This window comes from Urocampus carinirostris, chromosome 14 (genome assembly GCF_059441175.1).
Source record: "Urocampus carinirostris isolate Australia breed hairy pipefish chromosome 14, RoL_Ucar_1.0, whole genome shotgun sequence".
In the NCBI taxonomy this organism is placed as follows: Eukaryota; Metazoa; Chordata; class Actinopteri; order Syngnathiformes; family Syngnathidae; genus Urocampus; species Urocampus carinirostris.
This window is the reverse complement of record NC_142362.1, coordinates 7,944,057-7,967,900: the sequence shown is the minus strand read 5'-3', so window position 1 is coordinate 7,967,900 and position 23,844 is coordinate 7,944,057. Positions and strand designations below refer to the sequence as shown.

The window sequence follows — 23,844 nt, the reverse complement described above, 5'->3', positions numbered from 1 at the left end:
TTGACAGGTATGAAATAAGCACACAAGGCCCACATGTGAGAACGGCACACTAAAATTACATCAGCATAAATGGATGCAGTTTTGGATGACAGTAGCAGTAAAATTAAGGGCGAAACAAATTAATTCTGCCGAGAGAAAAGACTTGTGACATCTCGCTCTGCAAGTTTAAGAAGTTGAGGCAAAGAAAAGACAGGAGGCCTCCAAGAAATTGTACAGTCAGCAAACGTTGCCAGAATGATTTCCCAGAAGTCCTACAGCACAGGTGTCAAAGAGGCGGCCCGCGGGCCAGATCGGGCCCGCTAAGGGATTGAATCCGGCCCGCGAGACAACACTCAGAGAAGCGCAAGAGAAAAACTAGCTGCAGGTTGAAATATGTCAACTTGATGTTGCCAAAGAAAGGTGCCTTGAACAAAGACACTGTCATTGTATTTATTTCTCTCTCTCTCTCTCTCTCTCTCTTTCTCTGTGTCTCTCTTTTTCTCTTCCTTTGTTGCTCTTTGTCTCTCTCTCTCTCTCTCTCTCTCTCTCTCTCTGTGTGTCTCTTTTTCTCTTCCTTTGTTGCTCTTTGTCTCTCTCTCTCTCTCTGTGACTTTTTAACCCCTTTTGCTCTAACTTCCTTTTTTCCTCTGTCCCTCTTTTCTCTTTCTCTCTTCCTACCCTTCGGGCTTTTATATTCTCTTTTATCTCCTTCTGTCTTTCTATTTCTCTTTGGATTTCTTTCTTCCTCTCCCTTTCTTTCCCCCCTCTCTCAAAACTTTCTATCCCTTTTGTTTCTCATGCTCTCTCCCTCCCTCTCTCTCTTTCTCTTTTTTTCTCCCGCCCTCTCTCCTTTTCGCTCTCTCTCTCTGTGTGTCTCTCTCTCTCTCTCTCTCTCTCTCTCTCTTTCTCTCTCTCTCTCTCTCTCTCTCTCTGTGTCTCGCTTTTTCTCTTCCTTTGTTGCTCTTTGTCTCTCTCTCTCTCTGTGACTTTTTAACCCCTTTTGCTCTAACTTCCTTTTTTTCCTCTGTCCCTCTTTTCTCTTTCTCTCTTCCTACCCTTCGGGCTTTTACATTCTCTTTTATCTCCTTCTGTCTTTCTATTTCTCTTTGGATTTCTTTCTTCCTCTCCCTTTCTTTCCCCCCTCTCTCAAAACTTTCTATCCCTTTTGTTTCTCACGCTCTCTCCCTCCCTCTCTCTCTTTCTCTTTTTTTCTCCCGCCCTCTCTCCTTTTCCCTCCCTCTTTCTCTTATTTCTTTATCCTTTTTTCTTTCTCTTTTATCTATTAGTCCGGCCTCCGACAGAATGTTTGTTCTATCGTGTGGCCCCCGAGTTCAAATGAGTTTGACACCCCTGTCCTACAGGGTATGTCATCGATATGCAAATCTACACGAGACGGGTTAGCTATAGTGTCTTTTTAAAAAATTCCATATTCTCTGTTATTCAAATCGCTAGAGAAACACACTCGCAGAATGAGTTAAAATATTGAAACGAGCAATCGTGACATGTGAAAAGTGATGGGTCCCGGGGACCCGCATGCTCAAAAATCTATGGGTCCCAACAGAGATCTATGGCTCCCCAAAATGTAATGTTATCGAGGTTGAAATTGTAAATCGGTGACAAATATATAACATAAATCTATATATTTATTCAGTTTTAATCATCACACTTAATTGGTAATACAAAGCAGTTATCACTTCAAGATTTTTCAGTTCACAACAATATTGGACATTATACAAAATATGATTGCTGAAATAATTATATTAATCTATATTTTTATTAAATTTTAATCATCACAGTTACCGTATTTTCCGCACTATAAGGCGCACCGTGTTATAAGGCGCACCTTCAATGAATGATATATCTTAAAACTTTTTCCATACATAAGGCGCACCGCATTATAAGGCGCTACAGTAGAGGCTGTAGTTATGTTATGCAACCATTAGATGGTGCCGCGCTAATAGGAATGTCAACAAAACAGACTTTATTAATAGATAACAAACAAGCTTTCCACAACTCCATTCACTCCCAAAATGAATAAACAGCTGTTTTATTATTTTCTCTGAGGTAAAGCATTTTCGTGACACATCTTTAACATCTTTGAACAACAGCAAGTCATAACATTTTACTTTTCCTCCATTTAGTCAACACGCAAAAAAACGTCTGATACTGTAATGGTAAATTAAACGTTAGTGCAATCGCAATATAGTGACATTCGTAATGTGCAAAAACAATAAAGAGTACAAAACAATAACAATAAAGCAATAACATAATAACTGTAAAATGTAAAACGTAAACAGCTCATCCTCATGCTTCCTCCACTTCCGCACCATCGATTCATTAATGTTAAACTCTCTCGCTGCTACTCTATTCCCGTGTTCTACTGCGTGACTGATCGCCTTGAGTTTAAACTCTGCGTTGTAAGCGTGTCTCTTAATAGGAGCCATTTCAGGGTCTTTATACAAACGCACAAATAAAAGAGAATCGTTGTTTAATATTTCCCAGTATGCACAGCGCACTTCTTCTACGCGAAAAATGGAGTCGGTGGCTGCTTACCGTAAGTTACAAGACCTGTCGCGGCTCAATATTGATCCATGTATAAGGCGCACCGGATTATAAGGCGCATAGTCAGCTTTAAAAAAAGATTTTAGGTGCGCCTTATAGTGCGGAAAATACGGTAATTGGTAATACAAAGCGGTTATCACTTCAGATTTTTCAGTTCACAATATTGTACACTATACAAGAAAATATTGGTGAAATATTTATATATTCATGCAGTTTTAATCATCACAGTTAATCAGTAATACAAAGCAGTTATCACTTCAAATTTTTCAGTTCATATATTCTTTGTGGTTTGCTGTCCCACCATAGTTGAAATGCCTTCTCAAGGTCCAATCCATTATCATCCTCCTCATAGCGTCACCAGGAATATAATTGAGTCCGTTTTGGCAGAAAAGTCCTTTTCTCGCTCGGAGTATTCTTTTGTATATTTTCTTCCGTCGATTCGTTCGCTTCAACACGCGTGTTTTCCTTGCCTTCGCGGTCTTCTGAAGAATTTCTCAGCCGTTTTTTCGTGCCGGAATTATTGCCGTTGTTACCACTTTCTGTGTTATGTTTCGACGTATTATCGACACTGAAGAAATGATCGATTTTTTGTTGATTTGCACCTAATACTAACTCTTTTTTCGGAGGCATACTTCTCTTTCACTCGACGACAAGCACCAAAACAATGACGTCATCTCGAAGCAACGAGATCTCGTTTGCCGAGATCGGCGCGAGACCAAAACAACAATGGCGGACCTGCCTGACGAAAAGTTTGGAGTGCGGTGAAACGAGAACACTGCATGCAACAGAACAGTGCCGTTAAAAGTAATGAGTATAATTATGAATCACATCCATTTTTCCAAAGCCGGGAGTATAATATCACAGTCTCATCAAATGCTTCACTTAATATGCGAGACATAATTGCTTATAATTCCTGAAAAATATCCAAAAGGAGTGAGATTCAAAACCCAGAGCTCATTAAGCGAAAATGAAGAAAAAAAACTTGAGACATAATCTCCTGCAGCTTTTATTTTATCATCTTGGAGTAATAAAGGTAACGTCCGATTTACGTCCTGAATCGAGTAAATCCGTTACCATGGTAGCAGTTGCTGCCGAGACAGTTATTTGCTGTGCCTACTGGTTGCCAAAAGTGTTGCCGGGCTGCTGCACGCTGCGTAGCCACACATTGAATTGATAAAAAAAATGAGCATCTGCTGGAAAAAATGAATATCTGTTGCCCATAAACAACGGATCGTTAGTTGGGTGTGACCTGTATCTGATTATTTTCAACACTCTAGATCAGGGGTGTCGAACTCATTTTAACTCGGGGGCCGCACGATAGAACAAAAATTCTCTCAGGGGCCGGACTAGTAGATTGAGGAAAAGAGAGAAAAAAATGAGAGAAAGAGGGACAGAAAAGGAGAGAGAGTGTGGGACAAGGAAAGAGAGAAACAGAAGGAGAAAGAGAGAGAAACAGAGAGAGAGAGAGAGAGAGAGGGAGAGAGAGCGAGAACGTGAGAAACAAAAAATAAAAAAAGAAATAGTGAGAGGGGGGAAAGAAAGCGACAGAAAGAAATCCAAAGAGAAATAGGAGAGAAAGAGAGGAGAACAAAGAGGAGAGAAAAAGAGAAAGGTAGAAAGAGAGAATGGAAAGCAAGAGAGAGAAAAGGAAAAAAGGAAGAGAGAGCAAAAGAACGTAAAAAGACACAGAATGAAAGAGACAAAGAGGAACAAAGGAAGAGAAAGAGAGAGATGGAGAAAGTGAAAGAGAGGAGAGGGGAAATACAACTACAGCGTCTTTGTGAGAGGCACCTGGCTTTAGCAACGTCAAGTGGACATATTTCAACCTGTAGCTCGTTTTTCTCTTGCGCTTCCCCCAGTGTTATCTTGCGGTACGAGGGGCTCAAAATGTACACGCTAATGTTTGAGATTCCCTACACCCCCATGCGAAGTGATAAGTCATTGTTATCTGCACGGACTGAAACCAAAGACACATTCCAAAGCAAAGGTGGTTTACGACACCCTTCTGAAGAATTGCACTCAAGGCTGAGGTCAAACTTGGGAAAAGTATTTTTGAGTATATAGTATATAAATTCAAGATTCATGTGTGTCTGCATGTTCTGCGACACAGTTGGCTAGGTACTCCCTGTCTTAATTCATTGCGGTGCGTACACACTACGGACTATAAATGTCAACAAATTATCATTATCATTCAATTGACCATTTGTGCAAACTCATCGTGAAATATTTTATTTAAATTGAAATGTGGAATGAGTAGCTGCTTGGCTGTGGAACTGAAGCTTAAAGGATATCGGATACATCGTCAAGGTTGGGAAGGGTTACTTTAACTTGATTACTTTCAATTACTTTTGGATTACTCCAATGCCAAATATGCTAATAAAAGACAAAAGAAAACAAATATGAATAACATTTTTAAATTTTGTTCAGGCTTGGGGAGTAATGGAATACATGGGACGGCAAAAATGATGTAGGCAAGCTGTTTGGATTTATTTTCATTTTGTTTCTGTCACATTTCATGTTAGTTTTGCCGGAGATCAAAGAGATCAAAGCCAGGAAAGAAAGCTTACCATGTGTTGTGAGTCATCATTTTATTCATATTTAGTTTATTTTGTCTTTTATTAGCATATTTGGTATTGGAGTAATCCAAAAGTACCGTATTTTCCGCACTATAAGGCGCACCGGGTAATAGGGCGCAACCCCAAAAAATAGTCTTTTGTCCGATATTTTCCATACATAAGGCGCACCAGATTATAAGGCGCTACAATGGGAACGTCGACAAAACAGTCAGATAGTTCAGTCAAACTTATTACCCTCTTAACATTTCGAAAGCTTGCAAAGAAGCAAATACGTGTCGTAGACACGTGCGAATGCGGTGTCCGTACGATGTCACCAAACAAACATTTCTTAGTTATTGTATATTTTGCTAGCAACTGTGTGGACAGCAAAGTAAGAATTTTACTGTGCAGGGAAACGGGGTTCTTTACTGTGCATATGACAATAAACACTTTGAATTGAATTATGTTAAAAATAGACTCATCACAGAAACATCAAGATCGTTCTAAAACAAGATACCGGGAAAATATAAAACCGCATAGCTCACCTAAGTTCTCTTGCAGCCATCCCATTCATTAATGATACGTAACCATGGTCTTCTTACAACCGTGAGTGTAGTAAATCCAGGAGAGTAAAATATTTACAAATACAGAATAGTAAAAAATGTTTTCTCTATGCTGTAGTGCAACCCAACCAACTGTCTGATTCACATTCATCTTTTTCGGCCAATTGCCGGCTTTGTTTCGCCCCTTTAGCCTATGCGAGCCTGTAAATGATAAAAAGGATCCGCCCCCTTTACCTCCGAATAACTTTAGCCAATAGTGACTGATTCAAATGATGACACATTGGTTAGGAAATGAAACGCCGGTATATAAATCCCAGCATACACCGCGGACTACTTCGCCTTCGGGGGAAAATTCAGTCGGTGCATGCTTGCCTTAGTTGCAAGACTTTGCGACTTATTATTGAGCCATAGATAAGGCGCACTGTATTATAAGGCGCATGGTCAGCTTTTGAAAAAATAATAATTTTAGGTGCGCCTTATAGTGCGGAAAATACGGTAATTGAAAGTAATCCAGTTAAAGTAACCCTACCCAACCCTGTACATCGTACATGTCACTTTTGGTGAGTTTCAGCCTTTGAAATCAAGACCTTACTCAGACCCTACTCCTGGCGCACCAGGTAAATTCAGTACCAGAAGATGAGTCGAAGGTGAAACATTCGACTTCCCTTGAACGCAACGTCTGATGACACTCGGAGCAAGCAGCGGTGGCAGCTGTGAGCGTGTCTTGATTTTGGATTTTTGCAGCCTGTCGAGACAGATTCCATGAAAACCATCGCCCCAATCAATGACCCCTTCTGCAGTAGTCCGCCACCTGACACTTTTTGTACCAATTTGTCTTCGTCTTGACCTAAGACTCACATCATATTACGTCTAAAGCACAGGTGTCAAAGAGGCGGCCCGCGGGCCAGATAAGGTCCGCTGAGGGATGGAATCCGGCCTGGGAGACAAGACTCAGAGAAGCGCAAGAGAAAAACAAGCTGCAGCTTGAAATATGTCAACTTGATGTTGCCAAAGCCAGGTGCCTCTCACAAAGACACTGTACTTGTATTTATTTCTCTCTCTCTGTCTCTCTCTCTCTCTCTCTCTCTCTCTCTCTCTCTCTCTCTCTCTCTCTCTCTCTCTCTCTCTCTCTCTCTCTCTCTCTCTCTGTGTGTGTCTCTTTTTCTCTTCCTTTGTTGCTCTTTGTCTCTCTCTCTGTGACTTTTTAACCCCTTTTGCTCTAACTTCCTTTTTTCATCTGTCCCTCTTTTCTCTTTCTCTCTTCCTACCCTTCGGGCTTTTATATTCTCTTTTATCTCCTTCTGTCTTTCTATTTCTCTTTGGATTTCTTTCTTCCTCTCCCTTTTTTCCCCCCTCTCTCAAAACTTTCTATCCCTTTTGTTTCTCTCTCTCTCTCTCTCTCTCTCTCTCTCTCTTTCTTCCACCCCTTTTCCCCCACTCTCTGTCTCTTTCACTCTCTGTGTCTCTCTTTTTCTCTTCTTTTGTTGCTCTTTGTATCTTTCTCTCTCTGTGTCTTTTTAACTTCTTTTGCTCTAACTTCATTTTCTCCTTTTCTCTCTTTTCTCTTTCTCTCTTCCTACCCTTCACCCTTCCTTTTCCCTTTTCTCTCCGTCTGTCTTTCTATTTCTCTTTTGATTTCTTTCTTCCTCTCCCTTTTCTTTCCCCCTCTCTCATGACTTCTCTTTTTATCTTGTTTCTCACGCTCCTTCCCTCTCTCTCTTTTTCTTTCTTTGTCCCGCCCTCTCTCCTTTTCCCTCTCTCTTTCTCTTATTTCTTTATCTGTCTTTTTCTTTCTCTTTAATCTACTGGTCCGGCCCCCGACAGAATGTTTGCTCAATCGTGTGGCCCCGGAGCTCAAATGAGTTTGACACCCCTGGTCTAAAGTATCCCGAGAACAGCTCTATGTAGGTGCAAGGGATTGGCAGAAGGAATTACAGCGTTATCGTCAGATCAATGGAGAGAAAAGACGGAGATGAAGGTGTTCCTTGGTTTTTATCTTGCTACTCACCTTGCCTTCATCCTTTGGGCTGTCACTCAGATGAACTACGGGTCCTGGATGAGTTTTAGTTGACCTGTGAGGGGACAGATAAGAGCAGAGAGAGACAGTGATGAGAAGATTTAATCAAAGAAAAACAGACTTTTTCTCTTAAAGCAGGGGTGTCAAACATGCGGCCCGGGGGCCAGGTCAGGCCCGCTAAGGGATTGAATCCGGCCCGCGAGACAACGCTCAGTGAAGCACAAGGGAAAAACGAGCTGCAGGTTGAAATAAGTCCACTTGATGTTGCCAAAGCCAGGTGCCTCTCACAAGACAGTGTACTTGTATTTCTCTCTCTCTCTCTCTCTCTCTCTCTCTCTCTCTCTCTCTCTCTCTCTCTCTCTCTCTCTCTCTCTCTCTCTCTCTCTCTCTCTCTCTCTTTCCTCCCTTTTTCTCTCACTCTCTGTGTCTCTCTATCACTTTCTGTGTCTCTTTCTCTTTCTTTGTTTCTCTTTGTCTCTTTTTTTCTCTGTGTCTTTTTACCTTCTTTTGCCCCCTCTTCCATTTTTCCTTTTCTCTCTTTCGCTCTCTCCTGCGTTCCCCTTCTCTCCTTCTCCCATTCTCTCTTTCTCTCCTTCTCTTTTCTCTCCTTTCCTCTTTCTCTCTTTCTATTTCTCTTTGGATATCATTCTTTCTCTCTCTTTCTTCCCCCCTCTCTCACTATTTGTCTTTATATCTTTTTTGTTTCTCACATTCTCTCTCCCTCCCTCTCTCTTCTCTCTCTCTTTCTCCCTTTCTCTCTTTCATTGTCCCAACCTCTCTCTTTTTCTCTCCTTCACTTTGTCTTATTTCTTTCTCTCTTTTCCTTTCCCTCTAATCTACTAGTCCGGCCCCCGGGAGAATGTTTGTTCTATCGTGTGGCCCCCGAGGTAAATTGAGTTTGACACCCCTGTCTTAAAGAGACACTGTTGTATTTGAACGCTATATGTCGGTGGATTGAGTGGTGCAACTGAAAACGAGTGGTACAAAGCACATGATGAATACAAACGGTGGAGACTTAGAGTGACCAAACCGCATTATTTTTCATTCTCTTGTTTTTTTCCATGAGGTTTTTATTATTTGGGGGTACCATTAGCAGCAAAATGGCGGACGATTGTGTCATGTCAAATAAATACAAATCTTACAAACAAAATGCACATTTGTACGATTGTTCATGTTTTTTGCTTCCTGGTTGGTTGGATCTCTTAACCACAAGGATTGTAGGCAATGTTCCCTGTCATTTTCCTTACGGGTCTGAGCGTTCACACAAAGTCGGTGAGCAACGCTTGAAACAACAGTGAGCAACAGCAATCCCAAGTGTGGCAAGATAATTCATTATCAAACATGTCCAAAACTTGACATCAAGTTACATTTTGCGGAGTTTCCAGCTATGTAAAATTATTTTTCTCTTTTGAATGAATTGACTCATGTACGATTGCAAAGGTTGTACGGCCTACAACGTTGTTTGTTCTTACAATTCTTTCACAAGATATCCATTTCTTTTTATTTCCTGATATATTTTGTCGCATAATATTAACATTTTTGGGGGCTTATTTAGTCGGTTGTCAGATACAGAACTGTGCTTAATCACATTTTTTAGTGGAAGGACAAGGCAACAAGATTCACTTGATATTATTGGAAAATCATTTGAATGCAACACAAACTTTTTCTTATTTTTTCAGTGTTTATTTTCTACTTTTTTTTTTAATTCCTTTAAAAAAATCTCATTGTGTTTATTTTTCCAGAGCTGTTGCTTTTTTCTTTTTGTTCTCTATTTACTTTTTTCCTACATTTCTTTCTTTTCTTTTTTTCTGGCTTTTTTCTAAATTTTTCCTTCTTTTTTTCTCTTCCTTTTGTTTCTTTTTTTCTCAGCTTTTCACTACTTTTTCATTTTGGGTTTTTTTCCGTTCTATTCCCCCCTTCCTTTAAGTCATTTTGTGCATAATTTTACATAATATTTGGTCATGTTGGGATTAAAGAAGCAAAAATAACCTGAAGAGCCGTTTAGGACCCGAGTGAGCCGAGCCGAAGAAGCCGGTTCTCGAAAAACTCTACTGACTTTACTCGACTTCAACTTCCAAATTCGGCATTTAGGACACAACGTCAGGGGAACCCGTGTATTTTTACCTTCATGCACTGTAACTTTGACTTAAGTCTCTTCTTAATTAGTAATTTCGAGCCCTGATTTTTGTGCGCTGGCTAGATTTTCTTGTACGCTGAGAATGTGCCGAGCAGTGCGCAATTGCGCACGCGCGCAGCTTAGAGGGAACACTGGTTGTAGTGGCACCATTTCCTGTGGTGTGTCTTGGGCAAGTACAGCTGGTGGCACCCATCTCTCTCCAGGCCAAAATATGTTTCCACCCGGTTTCGCGTCTTGGACGAATGTGCTAACCATTAAAATCATAATAATAATAATAACACATTGTATTTCAAAGCGCCGTTCAGGACACCCAAGGTCACTGTACATTTAGTAGGATGCAACAATAGAAGAAGAGTAAAACAAGCAAGTATTAAATAGCAAATTAGAGGTAAAAGGGGGCAGTATGAGGGGCAGATGGTCAAGAAAAGGCAAGTCTTAAGAGGTGAGTTTTGAATCCAGATTTGAAGGTGGACAGAATCGTAGAATTTTATAGGTCAGGCGGCAATGAGTTCCAGAGCTGGGGGGCAGAGCGGCTGAAAGCTCTGTTCCCAATGGAGCCGAGGCGGGCAGGGGGTAGAGTGAGATGGAGGGAGGAAGATAATCGGAGGGTGCGGGATGGAGTCGCAGTGTGAAGGAGGTCGGAGAGGTAGGGAGTTTATGAATGGCAAAGTAGGTGTAGAGCAGGATTTTGTAGTTGGTTCTATGGTTGATTGGGAGCTAGTGGAGTTGCTGAAGGACAGGGGTGATATGATGGTGAGGGGGGTTTTGGTGATGATGTGTGCAGCAGAATCACGGACCAGCTGAAGTTTATGGAGGGACTTTTGAGGTAAACCAGTTGGTTGTTGTCTCTGGGGTGAGGAAGGGGAGGAGACGGTTCATGGAACGCAGGTGAAAGTCGGCTAACCAGGTGATATTTTTAGAAGAGTGTGCTGTCAAGGATGACACCCAGACTCTTGACCAGAGGGCAGGGAAAAACTGAGGAATTGTCAACGGAAAGGAAGAAGGAGTCAACTTTAGAGAGGGTGGATTAGGTGCCAATGAGAAGAAGTCTGTTTTCTTGAAGTTGACAGTGAACCATGATTTTATTTGACAAAGGCAAGAGGTGAGTTCAGGTGGTGGGAATATCGAGTTAGGTTTGCAGGAAAGGTAAAGCTGGGTCTCATCCGCAAAGCAGTGGAAGGAAATATTCATGAAGATATGCCGAAGGGGAGAAGGTAGGTTTTAAAGATGAGGGGCCCCAGGACAGAGCCCTTGGGCACACCTGAGGAGACTTGAGTTGAATGAATTGAGTGTGGCCAGAGAGGTACAAGTGAAACCGTTGGAGGGGGATGCAAGATAGACCAAGTGAAGAATCAATCAATATTGTTTTTTATTAATGAGTGGAGCTTTTTTTTAGCCCACTAGGGGCGCTAAATAATAGACCATATTCTTTTTTTTTTTTTACAAAAACATTTTTACCCCAAAACATCTTCCCCAATGGGCAGCACGGCGGCGCAGTGGTTAGCGCTTGTGCGGCACAGTTCATGTCATGGGAACCTGTTGTGGGTTCAAATCCAGCTCCAGACTTCCTGTGCGGAGTTTGTATGTTCTCCCCGTGCTTGCGTGGGTTTCCTCCGGGCACTCCGGTTCCCTCCCACGTTCCAAAAACATGCATTTCAGGTGAATTGGCCGGTCCAAATTGTCCCTAGGTGTGAATGAGCGAATGAGTTGTCTGTCCCTGTGTGCCCTGGGATTGGCTGGCAACCAGTTCAGGGTGTCCCCTGCCCACTGCCCGGAGATGGCTGGGATGGGCTCCAGCCCCCCCGCGACCCTGATGAGGATAAGCGGTACGGCTGATGAGATGAGATGAGACATCTTCCCCAATGTAATGAATGCAAGAGCCATTAATATGTCCCTGTCAGAGGGGACCCGACCAGAACATAGGCAGGAGGCAGGAAGGGAGAACTCATTTGCGTTAACAATTAATACTTTTATTAAGCTAAATAAAAGTCGTCCAACTCTCAGGGACAAAACAAAACAAAAACAGGCTTACAGGCAAACAGGAACTAAGACCAGGGAATACTCACAAAACAGGTTTTAACTCAAAACGTGCAAAGACAGATTTCCTCAAGACAGACAGAACAGAATAATGCAGAACAGAAAACGCAATGAACCAGCCTCCGCAATACCCACAACCCACAAGTTGCACACACGCAAATTAGCTGATTTACTACAGCCAGTTTCCAGGGGGCGGGGCCTGCCGGTCGCCTCGGCGACCATGCTGGACCCGACAATCCCATTTTAAAATTAATATTCTGTTATTCATATTCTTAAAAACACTCAACATTTTTGTACAAATCCCTCTGTACACCTAATACACAATTACTCTCTTTTCACACATACAAGAACTCAAAGTACAATATTTACAGTTTTCAAATTATACAGAGCGTCACTACAATTACCCGCAATCAAGAGTATTTGTCTTCTTCCGGCGGGTATAATAGCCGAAGATAAACAAAAGCATCGAGTGAAAATGACGATGCTGTGGAAACAAAGCCTCTACCTAGGAATTTACTGATCGAACGGTCCGGCTTTCCGAAGTGTTTTGATGACTGATGGAGTGGAAACACCGTCTTCTGTTGTCCTAACAAATCCGCCCTGGTGCTATCCCTGAGTCGATGGTCATCCAGTATGTGATGGACAGTTTCCATCAGTTTGGACCTTATGGTCTTGTTAGCGCTGTTTGTAAACTCCATTAGGAGAATGAAAAAGATAAATGATCCCCAAAAAATGATAAAAAAACAACCTCATGTGTTTGTGATGGTTAAAAAGCGTGGTTCTCGAATAGTTGGGCAGGCGAGTGTGTTTGACTTCCTGGAACTTTTTTTTTTAACTTTACCAGAATAAATAAATACATAAATTGCGCCTCCACAACAATAGGGGGCAGTGGCGTTCTCAGTGGCAGAGTGTTTACATTTAGCCTCCATGCAGTATAATGTCATGATTACCGATGCGATGCACCTGCTCCTTTGGCGCCAACTGCCTCGGATTCTGATTGGCTCCCTGTCACTATTTAAACCCACTCCATTCTGTCACCTGTGGTCAGTCCGTCCGCGAACCTCGGTGTACTCTAGGCAAGCTTTTTCGACCCTGACTCCTACCTGTTTTTGCTCCCGTCTGTTCTCCTGACTGCGACTTATTTTTTGATCCTGACCACGTCTAGTCTCCTCTCCTGGCTTTCGACCCGTTTCCGATCCCGACCACGTTTTTGCTCTCCAGTCCCAGCTACTGACCCGTTTTTTCTGTTCCCGACACCGCCATCGCTCGCCAAGGAAGTCCCACAGAGAGACAGTATTCGACCGATTCGAATACCTCGGATTCTGATTGGCTCCCTGTCACTATTTAAACCCACTCCTTTCTGTCACCTGTGGTCAGTCCGTCTGCGAAACTCGGTGTACTCTAGGCAAGCTTTTTCGACCCTGACTCCCACCGGTTTTTGCTCCGGTCTGTTCTCCTGGCTGCGACCCATTTTTTGATCCTGACCACGTCTAGTCTTCTCTCCTGGCTTTCGACCCGTTTCAAATTGTGATTGGCTCCCTGTCACTATTTAAACCCACTCCTTTCTGTCACCTGTGGTCAGTCCGTTTGCGAACTTCAGTGTACTCTAGGCAAGCTTTTTCAACCGTGACTGCTACCTGTTTTTGCTCCCGTCTGTTCTTCTGGCTTCCACCCATTTTTTGATCCTGACCACGTCTAGTCTCCTCTCCTGGCTTTCGACCCGTTTCCGATCCCGACCACGTTTTTGCTCTCCTGTCCCAGCTACTGACCCGTTTTTGCTGTTCCCGACACCGCCATCGCTCGCCAGGAAGTCCCACAGACAGACAGTATTCAACCGACTCGAATACCTCGGATTGTGATTGGCTCCCTGTCACTATTTAAACCCACTCCTTTCTGTCACCTGTGGTCAGTCCGTTTGCTATCTTCAGTGTACTCTAGGCAAGCTTTTTCAACCGTGACTGCTACCTGTTTTTGCTCCCGTCTGTTCTTCTGGCTTCCACCCATTTTTTGATCCTGACCACGTCTAGTCTCCTCTCCTGGCTTTCGACCCGTTTCCGATCCCGACCACGTTTTTGCTCTCCTGTCCCAGCTACTGACCCGTTTTTTCTGTTCCCGACACCGCCATCGCTCGCCAGGAAGTCCCACAGACAGACAGTATTCAACTGACTCGAATACCTCGGGTTCTGATTGGCTCCCTGTCAATATTTAAACCCATTCCTTTCTGTCACCTGTGGTCAGTCCGTCTACAAACCTCAGTGTACTCTAGGCAAGCTTTTTCCGATCCCGACCATGTTTTTACTCTCCTGTCCCAGCTACTGACCCGTTTTTTCTGTTCCCGACACCGCCATCGCTCGCCACAGAAGTCCCACAGACAGACAGTATTCAACCGATTCGAATACCTCGGATTCTGATTGGCTCCCTGTCACTATTTAAACCCACTCCTTTTTGTCACCTGTGGTCAGTCTGTCTGCAAACTCTAGGCAAGCTTTTTCGACCCTGACTCCTACCTGTTTTTGCTCCCGTCTGTTCTCCTGGCTTCGATCCATTTTTTGATCCTGACCACATCTAGTCTCCTCTCTTGGCTTTCGACCCGTTTCTGATCTCGACCACGTTTCTGCTCTCCTGTCCCAGCTACTGACCCGTTTTTTCTGTTCCCGACACTGCCATCGCTCCCACTTATGCATTCAGAGCAACCTGCTTCCCGCGATAGAATTAGGGTTAGGGATAGAATAAAATGAGTAAAATTTGTGCAGGCTTGGGGAGTAACGGAATACATGGCAAAAATGATGTTGGCAAGCTGTTTGGATTTATTTTCACTTTGTTTCTGTCGCATTTGATGTTAGTTTTGCCGGAGATCAAAGGGATCAAAGCCAGGAGAGAAAGCTTACCACGTGTTGTAAGTCATCATTTGATTCATATTTAGTTTATTTTGTCTTTTAGCATATTTGGTATCGGAGTCATCCAAAAGTAATTGAAAGTAATCCAGTTAAAGTAACCCTACCCAACCCTGTGCATGAGATATTAAACAATGAAAATGTCAAAGTTCTTGTTAAGGCTTGTATAAGGAGCCTATTTTGTTTTGTACCAAAAATAAACATTTCATAAAATAATATGTTCTATAAAGACAAACAAGGTTGAGTATAGCTTACTCTTGGAAGATGCTTTCAAGAGTAAACCGACATCCTCCTCCGTGGTAAAAAGTGGCCGAAAAAAAGCGATCCAACCATTTTCTCAACCGCATCAAGCTTCCTTATTCCACTTTCATTTCAAATGAAACAGCTGGCCTCTTCTTTACACTTTACACCAACCGTATTGAATGGATGCATGAGCAGGCTTGGGTAGGGTTAACTGGATTACTTTCAATTACTTTTGGATTACTCCAACATGCCCCATGACCAAGCCTCTGGCTGATTGGTTGGCGCCGTCGTCGATGCAGATGCATAAAGTACAAAAGAAACTAAATATGAATCAAATTACAAAATTTGGTGCAGGTTTGGGGAGTAACGGAATACATGGAACGGCAAAAAGGATGTTGGCAAGCTCATCTCATCTCATCAGCTGTACCGCTTATCCTTATTAGGGTCGCGGGGGGCTGGAGCCCATCCCAGCCATCTCCGGGCAGTGGGCAGGGGACACCCTGAACTGGTTGCCAGCCAATCGCAGGGCACACGGGGCCAGACAGCTCACTCGCTCATTCACACCTAGGGACAACTTGGACCGGCCAATCCACCTGAAATGCATGTTTTTGGAATGTGGGAGGAAACCGGAATGCCCGGAGGAAACCCACGCAAGCACGGGGAGAACATACAAACTCCGCACCGGAAGTCTGGAGCTGGATTTGAACCCATGCAGGAGGTTCCCATGACAAGAACTGTGCCGCCCATGCGCTAACCACTTCGCCGCCGTGCTGCCCGTGTTGGCCGGAGATCAAAGAGATCAAAGCCAGGAGAGAAAGCTTACCACGTGTTGTGAGTCATCATTTGATTCTTGTCTTTTATTAGCATATTTGGTATCGGAGTCATCCAAAAGTAATTGAAAGTAATCCAGTTAAAGTAACCCTACCCAACCCTGAAAGGTATATTCTATTCTATTCTATTTCAAATGGCAGCAGAGGATGAAATGAAAATCATCAATCAAATAAAACACAGAGGGCAGCACGGCGGAGCAGTGGTTAGCGCTTGTGCGGCACAGTTCATGTCATGGGAACCTCCTGCGTGGGTTCAAATCCAGCTCCAGACTTCCGGTGCGGAGTTTGTATGTTCTCCCCGTGCTTGCGTGGGTTTCCTCTGGGAACTCCAGTTTCCTCCCACGTTCCAAAAACATGCATCTCAGGTGAATTGACCGGTCCAAATTGTCCCTAGATGTGAATGGGCGAATGAGTTGTCTGTCCCTGTGTGCCCTGCGATTGGCTGGCAACCAGTTCAGGGTGTCCCCTGCCCACTGCCCGGAGATGGCTGGGATGGGCTCCAGCCCCCCCGCGACCCTAATGAGGATAAGCGGTACGGATGATGAGATGAGATGAGATGAAATAAAACACAAATTCTGCAAAGACGAGCTTCCTTCACCCGAAGGAGTTGTAAGAAAAAGGTTTCCTGGGCGAGCATAAACTCGGCATCTGGGACCTTGGCAGCCATTCTTCCCACACAAACAAACACTCGGGCGAGCTGTTATGACTGCCGGCTGCAGTTTGGGGATGTCGCAAGAGACCAAGATGCTCAGCGAGGAAGGCAAAAGTGACTGACATAGTGGAGGGGAGGTTGAGAAAAAGGAGGGGTGTCAGACTCACACTACAGAGTGTTACGTGGGCGGTGACATTTCAAGAGAAAGAAACAGTTAGCAGACGCTCAGGAGACCTAGTGGGGGAATTGTACTAGTGCAGGGGTGTCAAACGGGCGGCCCGCGGGCCAGATCTAAGATGCTAAGGGATTGAATCCGGCCCGCGAGACAAGACTTGGAGAAGCGCAAGAGAAAAACAAGCGGCAGGTTGAAATATGTCAACTTGAAAGACACTGTACTGTATTTATTTCTCTCTCTTTCTTTTCCACCCCTTTTCTCCCACTCTGTCTCTTTCACTCTCTGTGTTTCTCTTTTTCTCTTGCTTTGTTCTCTTTCTCTGTCTTTTAACCTCTTTTGCTCTAACTTCCTTTTTTCCTGTTCCCTCTTTTCTCTTTCTCTCTTCCTACCCTTCGCGATTTCTTTTCTTTTTTTCTCTCCGTCTGTCTTTATATTTCTCTTTGGATTTCTTTCTTCCTCTCCCTTTCTTTACCGCTTCTCTCACAACTTTTTATCTTTTGTTTCTCACTCTCTCTCTCTCTCTCTCTCTCTCTCTCTCTCACTCTCTCTCTCTCTTTCTTTTCCACCCCTTTTCTCCCACTCTGTCTCTTTCACTCTCTGTGTCTTTTAACCTCTTTTGTTCTAACTTCCTCTTTTCCTTTTCTCTCTCTCTCTTCATACCCTTTGCGCTTTCTTTTCTCTTTTCTCTCCTTCTGTCTTTCTATTTCTCTTTGGATTTCTTTTTTCCTCTCCCTTTCTTTTCCCCCTCTCTCACAACTTTTTATCTTTTGTTTCTCATGCTCTCATCCTCTCTCCCTCTCTCTTTCTTTTCCACCCCTTTTCTCCCACTCTGTCCTTTTCACTCTCTGTGTCTCTCTTTTTTCTCTTCCTTTGTTGCTCTTTGTCTCTTTCTCTCTCTGTGTCTTTTAACCTCTTTTGCTCTAACTTCCTTTTTCCTGTTCTCTCTTTTCTCTTTCTCTCTTCCTACCCTTGGTGCTTTCTTTTTTCTTTTCTCTCCTTCTGTCTTTATTTCTCTTTGGATTTCTTTCTTTCTCTTCCTTTCTTTTCCCCCTCTCTCACGACTTTTTATCTTTTGTTTCTCTCTTTCTCTCCCTCTCTCTCTCTCCCTCTCTCTTTCTTTTCCACCCCTTTTTTCCCACTCTGTTGCTTTCACTCTCTATGTCTCTCTTTTTCTCTTCCTTTGTGGCTCTTTGTCTCCTTCTCTCTCTGTGTCTTTTAACCTCTTTTGCTCTAACTTCCTTTTTTCCTTTTCTCTTTCTCTCTTCCTACCCTTGGCACTTTCTTTTCTCTTTTCTCTCCTTCTGTCTTTCTATATCTCTTTGGATTTCTTTCTTCCTCTCCCTTTCTTTTCCCCCTCTCTCACGACCTTTTATCTTTTGTTTCTCACGCTCCCTCCCTCTCTCTCTTTTTCTTTCTTTGTCCCGCCCTCTCTCCTTTTCTTTCCCTCTTTCTCTTATTTCTTTATCTCTCTTTTTCTTTCTCTTTAATCTACTAGCCCGCCTTGACAGAATGTTTGTTCTATCGTGTGGCCCCCGAGTTTAAACGAGTTTGACACCCTTGTACCAGTGCAATATTCAAAATTCAAGCATTTTCAAGGATTGCCTTAGCACCAAGATGGCCGACAATTATGTGATCCGCATCTTTTGTGGAATAAATACAAATGTCTCCATCTATGGGTCTTTTTTCAATGCACATTTAAATTATACCTCATGTATTTGGGCTTATGATTCGTATCCGTATTGATTTTCACCACTAGTAGACGCTAATTGTGACACACAGTCCCTTTAAACCAGGGGTGTCTAAGAGAGAAAAGAGAGAGAGAAGGAAAAAAGAAAGAGAGCAAAATAAGGTAAAAAAGACACAGAGGGTGAAAGATTCAAAGAAGAACAAAGATAGAAAGAGAAAAAAGACAGAGAGAGTGAAAGAGTGAGATAGAGAGTGAGAGAATAAAGGGAGGAGGAGAGAGAAAGAGAGAATGAGAGAGAAAGAGAGAGTGAGAGAGAATATGAGAAACAAAAGAGATAAGAGTAATAGTGAAAGAGAGGGAAAGAAAGAAAGACAAAGAAAGAAATCCAAAGATAAATAGAAAGAGAGAAAGAGAGAAGGGGAGAAAGAGAGAACAGGAAAGTGCACAAGGGAGAGAGAGAGAAAAGAGAGAAAAAAGAAAGAGAGCAAAATAAGGTAAAAAGACACAGAGGGAGAAAGAGGAACAAAGAAAGAGAAAGAGGGAGGAAGTTAGAGAGAGAGAGAGAGAGAGAGAGAAAGAGAGAGAGAAAGAGAGTGTGAGAGAGAGAGAAAGAGAGTGTGTGAGAGAGAGAGAGAGAAAAAGAGTGTGAGAGAGAGAGAGAGAGAGAAAGAGAGTGTGAGAGAGAGAGAGTGAGACAGAGAGAGAAAAAGAGAGGGAGCGAGAATAAGGGCGAGAGAGAGAGATAAAGAGAATATGATAAACAAAAGAGATAAATAGAAAAATAGTGAAAAAGAGGGAAAGAAAGAAAAAGAAAGAAATCCAAAGAGAAATAGAAAGGGAAAAAGAAAGAAGGGGAGTAACAGAGAGGATTACATTTTGAGAGAGAGAGAAAGGGAGAAAAGAGAGAAAAGGAAAAAAGAAAGAGAGCAAAGTAAGGTAAAAAAGACACAGAGGTAGAAAGAGTCAAAGAAGAACAAAGAAAGAAAAATAGAGACAGAGAGTGAAAGAGATAGATAAAGAGTGAGAGAAAAAGGGAGGACGAGAGAGAGAGAGAGCAAGAGAGCGAGAAATAGAAAGAGAGAGAGAGAGAATATGATAAACAAAAGAGATAAGAGAAATAGTGAAAGAGAGTGAAAGAAAAATGGATAAAGAAAGGAATCCAAAGAGAAATAGAAGGGGAGAAGGGGAGAAAGAGAGAAAGGGAGAAAGAGAGAAGAGAGGGAGAGAGAGAAAGAGAGAAAAGAGAGAGAAAAGGATAAAAGAAAGAGAGCAAAATAAGGAAAAAGACAGAGGGAGAAAGAGTAAGAGAGAGAAAAAGAGCGACAGAGAGAGTGAAAGAGAGAGTGAAAGAGAAAGAGAAAAAGGGAGAAAGAGAGAGATAGAGAGAATGTGAGAGACAAAGGAGATAAAAAGAATTGTGAGAGCTGGGGTAAATAAATCCAAAGTGAAATAAAAAGAGAGAAAGAGAGAAGAGGAAAGCGAGAGAGAGAGAGAGAGCCAAGAGAGAAAAGGAAAACAAGGAAGATATAGTAAATGAAGTTAAAAAAGACACAGAGAGAAAGAGACAAAGAGGAACAAAGAAAGAAAACAAGAGAGACAGAGAGAGCGAGAGAGATAGAGAGTGAGAGAAAAAGGGAGGAAGAGAGAGGGAGTAAAAGAGAGGGATAGAGAGTGAGAGAAAAAGGAAACAAGAGAGAGAGAGAGAGAGAGAAAGAAATACAAGTACAGTGTTTGTTCGAGGCACTTGGCATTGGCAACATCAAGTGTACATATTTCAACCTGCAGCCCGTTTTTCTCTTGCGCTTCTCTCAGCGTCGTCTCGCAGGCCGGATTCAATCCCCAAGCGGGCCTGATCCGGCCCGCGGGCCGCCTCTTTGACACACCTGCTTTAAACAGGACCCTTAATCCCATCGGTGTCAGCGTTGACTCACAATTCGATGGCTTTGTTCCACATGATGACGTATCCGGACAAAACGAAGGACTCGATGTTGACGATGTGTGTGTTCCCGCGCTCTGTCCCCACATAAAGCCATTTACTCTGAAAGGGAAGGTGGCAAAAGGTGATCCTGGAGAACAAGGAAGAAAAACAGAGAGGAAAAGAGTTAGCATAAGCACAAGCAGTTTTTTTTTCTATTAGCAGTCTGGACGCGACATAAATCATCTATTCACAAAGAAACCAAAACAAAACCCAAAAACCGGGACAAGTTACCGACATGGATAAGGCTTGCTGTGATCCGATACTACAAAATCGCCGCTGTTGTCATGGCGACAGTAGCAGTTCTTGACTTTTTATGAGAACCGATATTTAACTATCGTCATGATTACCGATTCGGGGCCCTGAGCGCTGATTGGTTCCCTGACTCCTTTTAAACCCCCGGCTTCCAAGAGGAAGCCGTCAGACCGTTTGCGAACCTACGCTTTTGCTAGGCAAGCTCCGTACCCTCTGACAATCTCCTGCCCTGTTTTCTCCTGCCTGATTTCTGTTGCCGATCTGTTTCTGGACCCGTTTCTGCCCTGCTCTTCCGTCCCGACCATCGTCCTGTTTTGCCCTGTTTCCTGCCCGGTACCTGTTGCCGACCTATTTTTAGGACTCGTTACCGCCCGGGGCTCCAGCCCTGAGCGCTGATTGGTTCCCTGACTCCTTTTAAACCCCCGGCTTCCAAGAGGAAGCCGTCAGACCGTTTGCAAACCTACGCTTTTGCTAGGCAAGCTCCGTACCCTCTGACAATCTCCTGCCCTGTTTTCTCCTGCCTGATACCCGTTGCCGATCTTTTTCTGGACCCGTTTCTGCCCTGCTCTTCCGTCCCGGCCATCGTCCTGTTTGGCCCTGTTTCCTGCCCGGTACCTGTTGCCGAACTATTTTTAGGACTCGTTACCGCCCGGGGCTCCAGCCCTGAGCGCTGATTGGTTCCCTGACTCCTTTTAAACCCCCGGCTTCCAAGAGGAAGCCGTCAGACCGTTTGCGAACCTACACTTTTGCTAGGCAAGCTCCGTACCCTCTGACAATCTCCTGCCCTGTTTTCTCCTGCCTGATACCTGTTGCCGATCTGTTTCTGGACCCGTTTCTGCCCTGCTCTTCCGTCCCGACCATCGTCCTGTTTTGCCCTGTTTCCTGCCCGGTACCTGTTGCCGACCTATTTTTAGGACACGTTACCGCCCGGGGCTCCAGCCCTGAGCACTGATTGGTTCCCTGACTCCTTTTAAACCCCCGGCTTCCAAGACGAAGCCGTCAGACCGTTTGCGAACCTACGCTTTTTCTAGGCAAGCTCCGTACCCTCTGACAATCTCCTGCCCTGTTTTCTCCTGCCTGATACCTGTTGCCGATCTGTTTCTGGACCCGTTTCTGCCCTGCTCTTCCGTCCCGGCCATCGTCCTGTTTTGCCCTGTTTCCTGCCCGGTACCTGGTGCCAAACTATTTTTAGGACTCGTTACCGCCCGGGGCTCCAGCCCTGAGCGCTGATTGGTTCCCTGACTCCTTTTAAACCCCCGGCTTCCAAGAGGAAGCCGTCAGACCGTTTGCAAACCTACGCTTTTGCTAGGCAAGCTCCGTACCCTCTGACAATCTCCTGCCCTAATTTCTCCTGCCTGATACCTGTTGCCGATCTGTTTCTGGACCCGTTTCTGCCCTGCTCTTCCGTCCCGGCCATCGTCCTGTTTTGCCCTGTTTCCTGCCCGGTACCTGTTGCCGACCTATTTTTAGGACACGTTACCGCCCGGGGCTCCAGCCCTGAGCACTGATTGGTTCCCTGACTCCTTTTAAACCCCCGGCTTCCAAGACGAAGCCGTCAGACCGTTTGCGAACCTACGCTTTTTCTAGGCAAGCTCCGTACCCTCTGACAATCTCCTGCCCTGTTTTCTCCTGCCTGATACCTGTTGCCGATCTGTTTCTGGACCCGTTTCTGCCCTGCTCTTCCGTCCCGGCCATCGTCCTGTTTTGCCCTGTTTCCTGCCCGGTACCTGGTGCCAAACTATTTTTAGGACTCGTTACCGCCCGGGGCTCCAGCCCTGAGCGCTGATTGGTTCCCTGACTCCTTTTAAACCCCCGGCTTCCAAGAGGAAGCCGTCAGACCGTTTGCAAACCTACGCTTTTGCTAGGCAAGCTCCGTACCCTCTGACAATCTCCTGCCCTAATTTCTCCTGCCTGATACCTGTTGCCGATCTGTTTCTGGACCCGTTTCTGCCCTGCTCTTCCGTCCCGGCCATCGTCCTGTTTTGCCCTGTTTCCTGCCCGGTACCTGTTGCCGACCTATTTTTAGGACTCGCTACCGCCCGTGATCTCCCGTCCCGGCTATCGACCAGTATCCTCGCTCGACACGGAAGTGCCATTTCCGCGTTCCTGCCATCAGCTACCCGTGTCTGACGATCTTCGGATCGTGGACTGCTCTCTTTCTCAATAAAACTGAGTAAAAACAAACGCTATTGGGTCCTGTTTCCGTTTCTGGCCCGTGACAGTTATAGGGTATGCTCGGGGTCTTGTTATACAGAGAACACAATAAATACCAAACGATAAAAAATAAAAAGTGACACGGCAGTTTTTGGAGCTTTTGTGTTAGGATCCGGTGGGCCTCCTACCACCAGGGGGCACCAACCGTGTTTGGAACTGGGCTAAGGTGTGTGCAGTGTAGCAACCTCCCTCCAGTTTGGCACCTGATCCTGACATTACCCCTTGCTCATGGGCTGGCCGCCAGGACAGGAAACCAGGTGTGGCGGAGGGAACCTTCTGTCAGAACCAGGACAGGAAGCAGAACCCACTCGCGTAACATTACTCACAGTTTATTGGGGAGAAGTGAAATGAGTGCACACTCGATCCGGAGATCTTTGGTCGCGGGGAGTAGATTGCTCATAACGCCGAAGTGGTCAAAATCAAACAGATCGGGACGAGAACAAAACAGGAGCAAAAACTTAGGCAAAAACGGAGATTCTCAGGGCTAGACGTGTCAAAACAGAGTTTTGCAGACGCTACAACCAAAGGCGACTCACTGGACAGCGTTTAAGTAGTGACAGGGAGCAATCTGTCAACGGCTTTAAGCTTGGTGTCCATGGGCAGGGCCAATTGGGCGCCCTGGCAACTGTGACAGAAGCTGGCACCACATGGTGGGGGCCAATTGGGCGCCATGGTACCCGTGACAAGTTCCCTTTGCTGCCTGGACAGGGAAGCAGGCGCGGCCCGGACAGGGTACAGGTCTGTGGGGTCGTTTCTGGTTAGGCTTGGTTTTCTTTTCCAGTTTGGATATTGGGTATTTATATTGTTTTATGATGGATTTAAACTGTAAATATGTTATTCTACTGTTGCTTTTATTATTTCTATACTGTGTGCCATTATTGCTTGTGTTTGTAGAAGGAGGAAACAGTATGTTCACTAAACAGCCGACACCTAGCTGCGGCCAGATAAGGGACACTCAGCTCCTCTCTGACCGCAGGCACGCCTAGTTCCTATAGAATATGCTTACGATAACATGTTGTTGTGTAAACAGGTCTCAACTGTTTATTTTGTCACTCCACCTCCCTTTAGC

The 23,844-nt window shown here is 44.3% G+C and overlaps 1 protein-coding gene across 13 annotated transcripts in view; it reads right to left on the bottom strand.

Moving 5' to 3' along the window:
* stxbp5l (syntaxin binding protein 5L) overlaps positions 1–23,844 on the bottom strand; it is a 308,998-nt gene that overhangs the window by 127,193 nt on the left and 157,961 nt on the right. For all 13 annotated transcript variants that reach the window (XM_088353620.1, XM_088353624.1, XM_088353621.1 and 10 more), the window contains exons 5-6: positions 20,263–20,397; positions 7,668–7,731 (exon numbers count right to left, since the gene is read on the bottom strand). In XM_088353620.1, the coding sequence (XP_088209746.1) occupies positions 7,668–7,731; positions 20,263–20,397 (199 nt within the window). The remainder of the gene's footprint in view (positions 1–7,667; positions 7,732–20,262; positions 20,398–23,844) is intronic.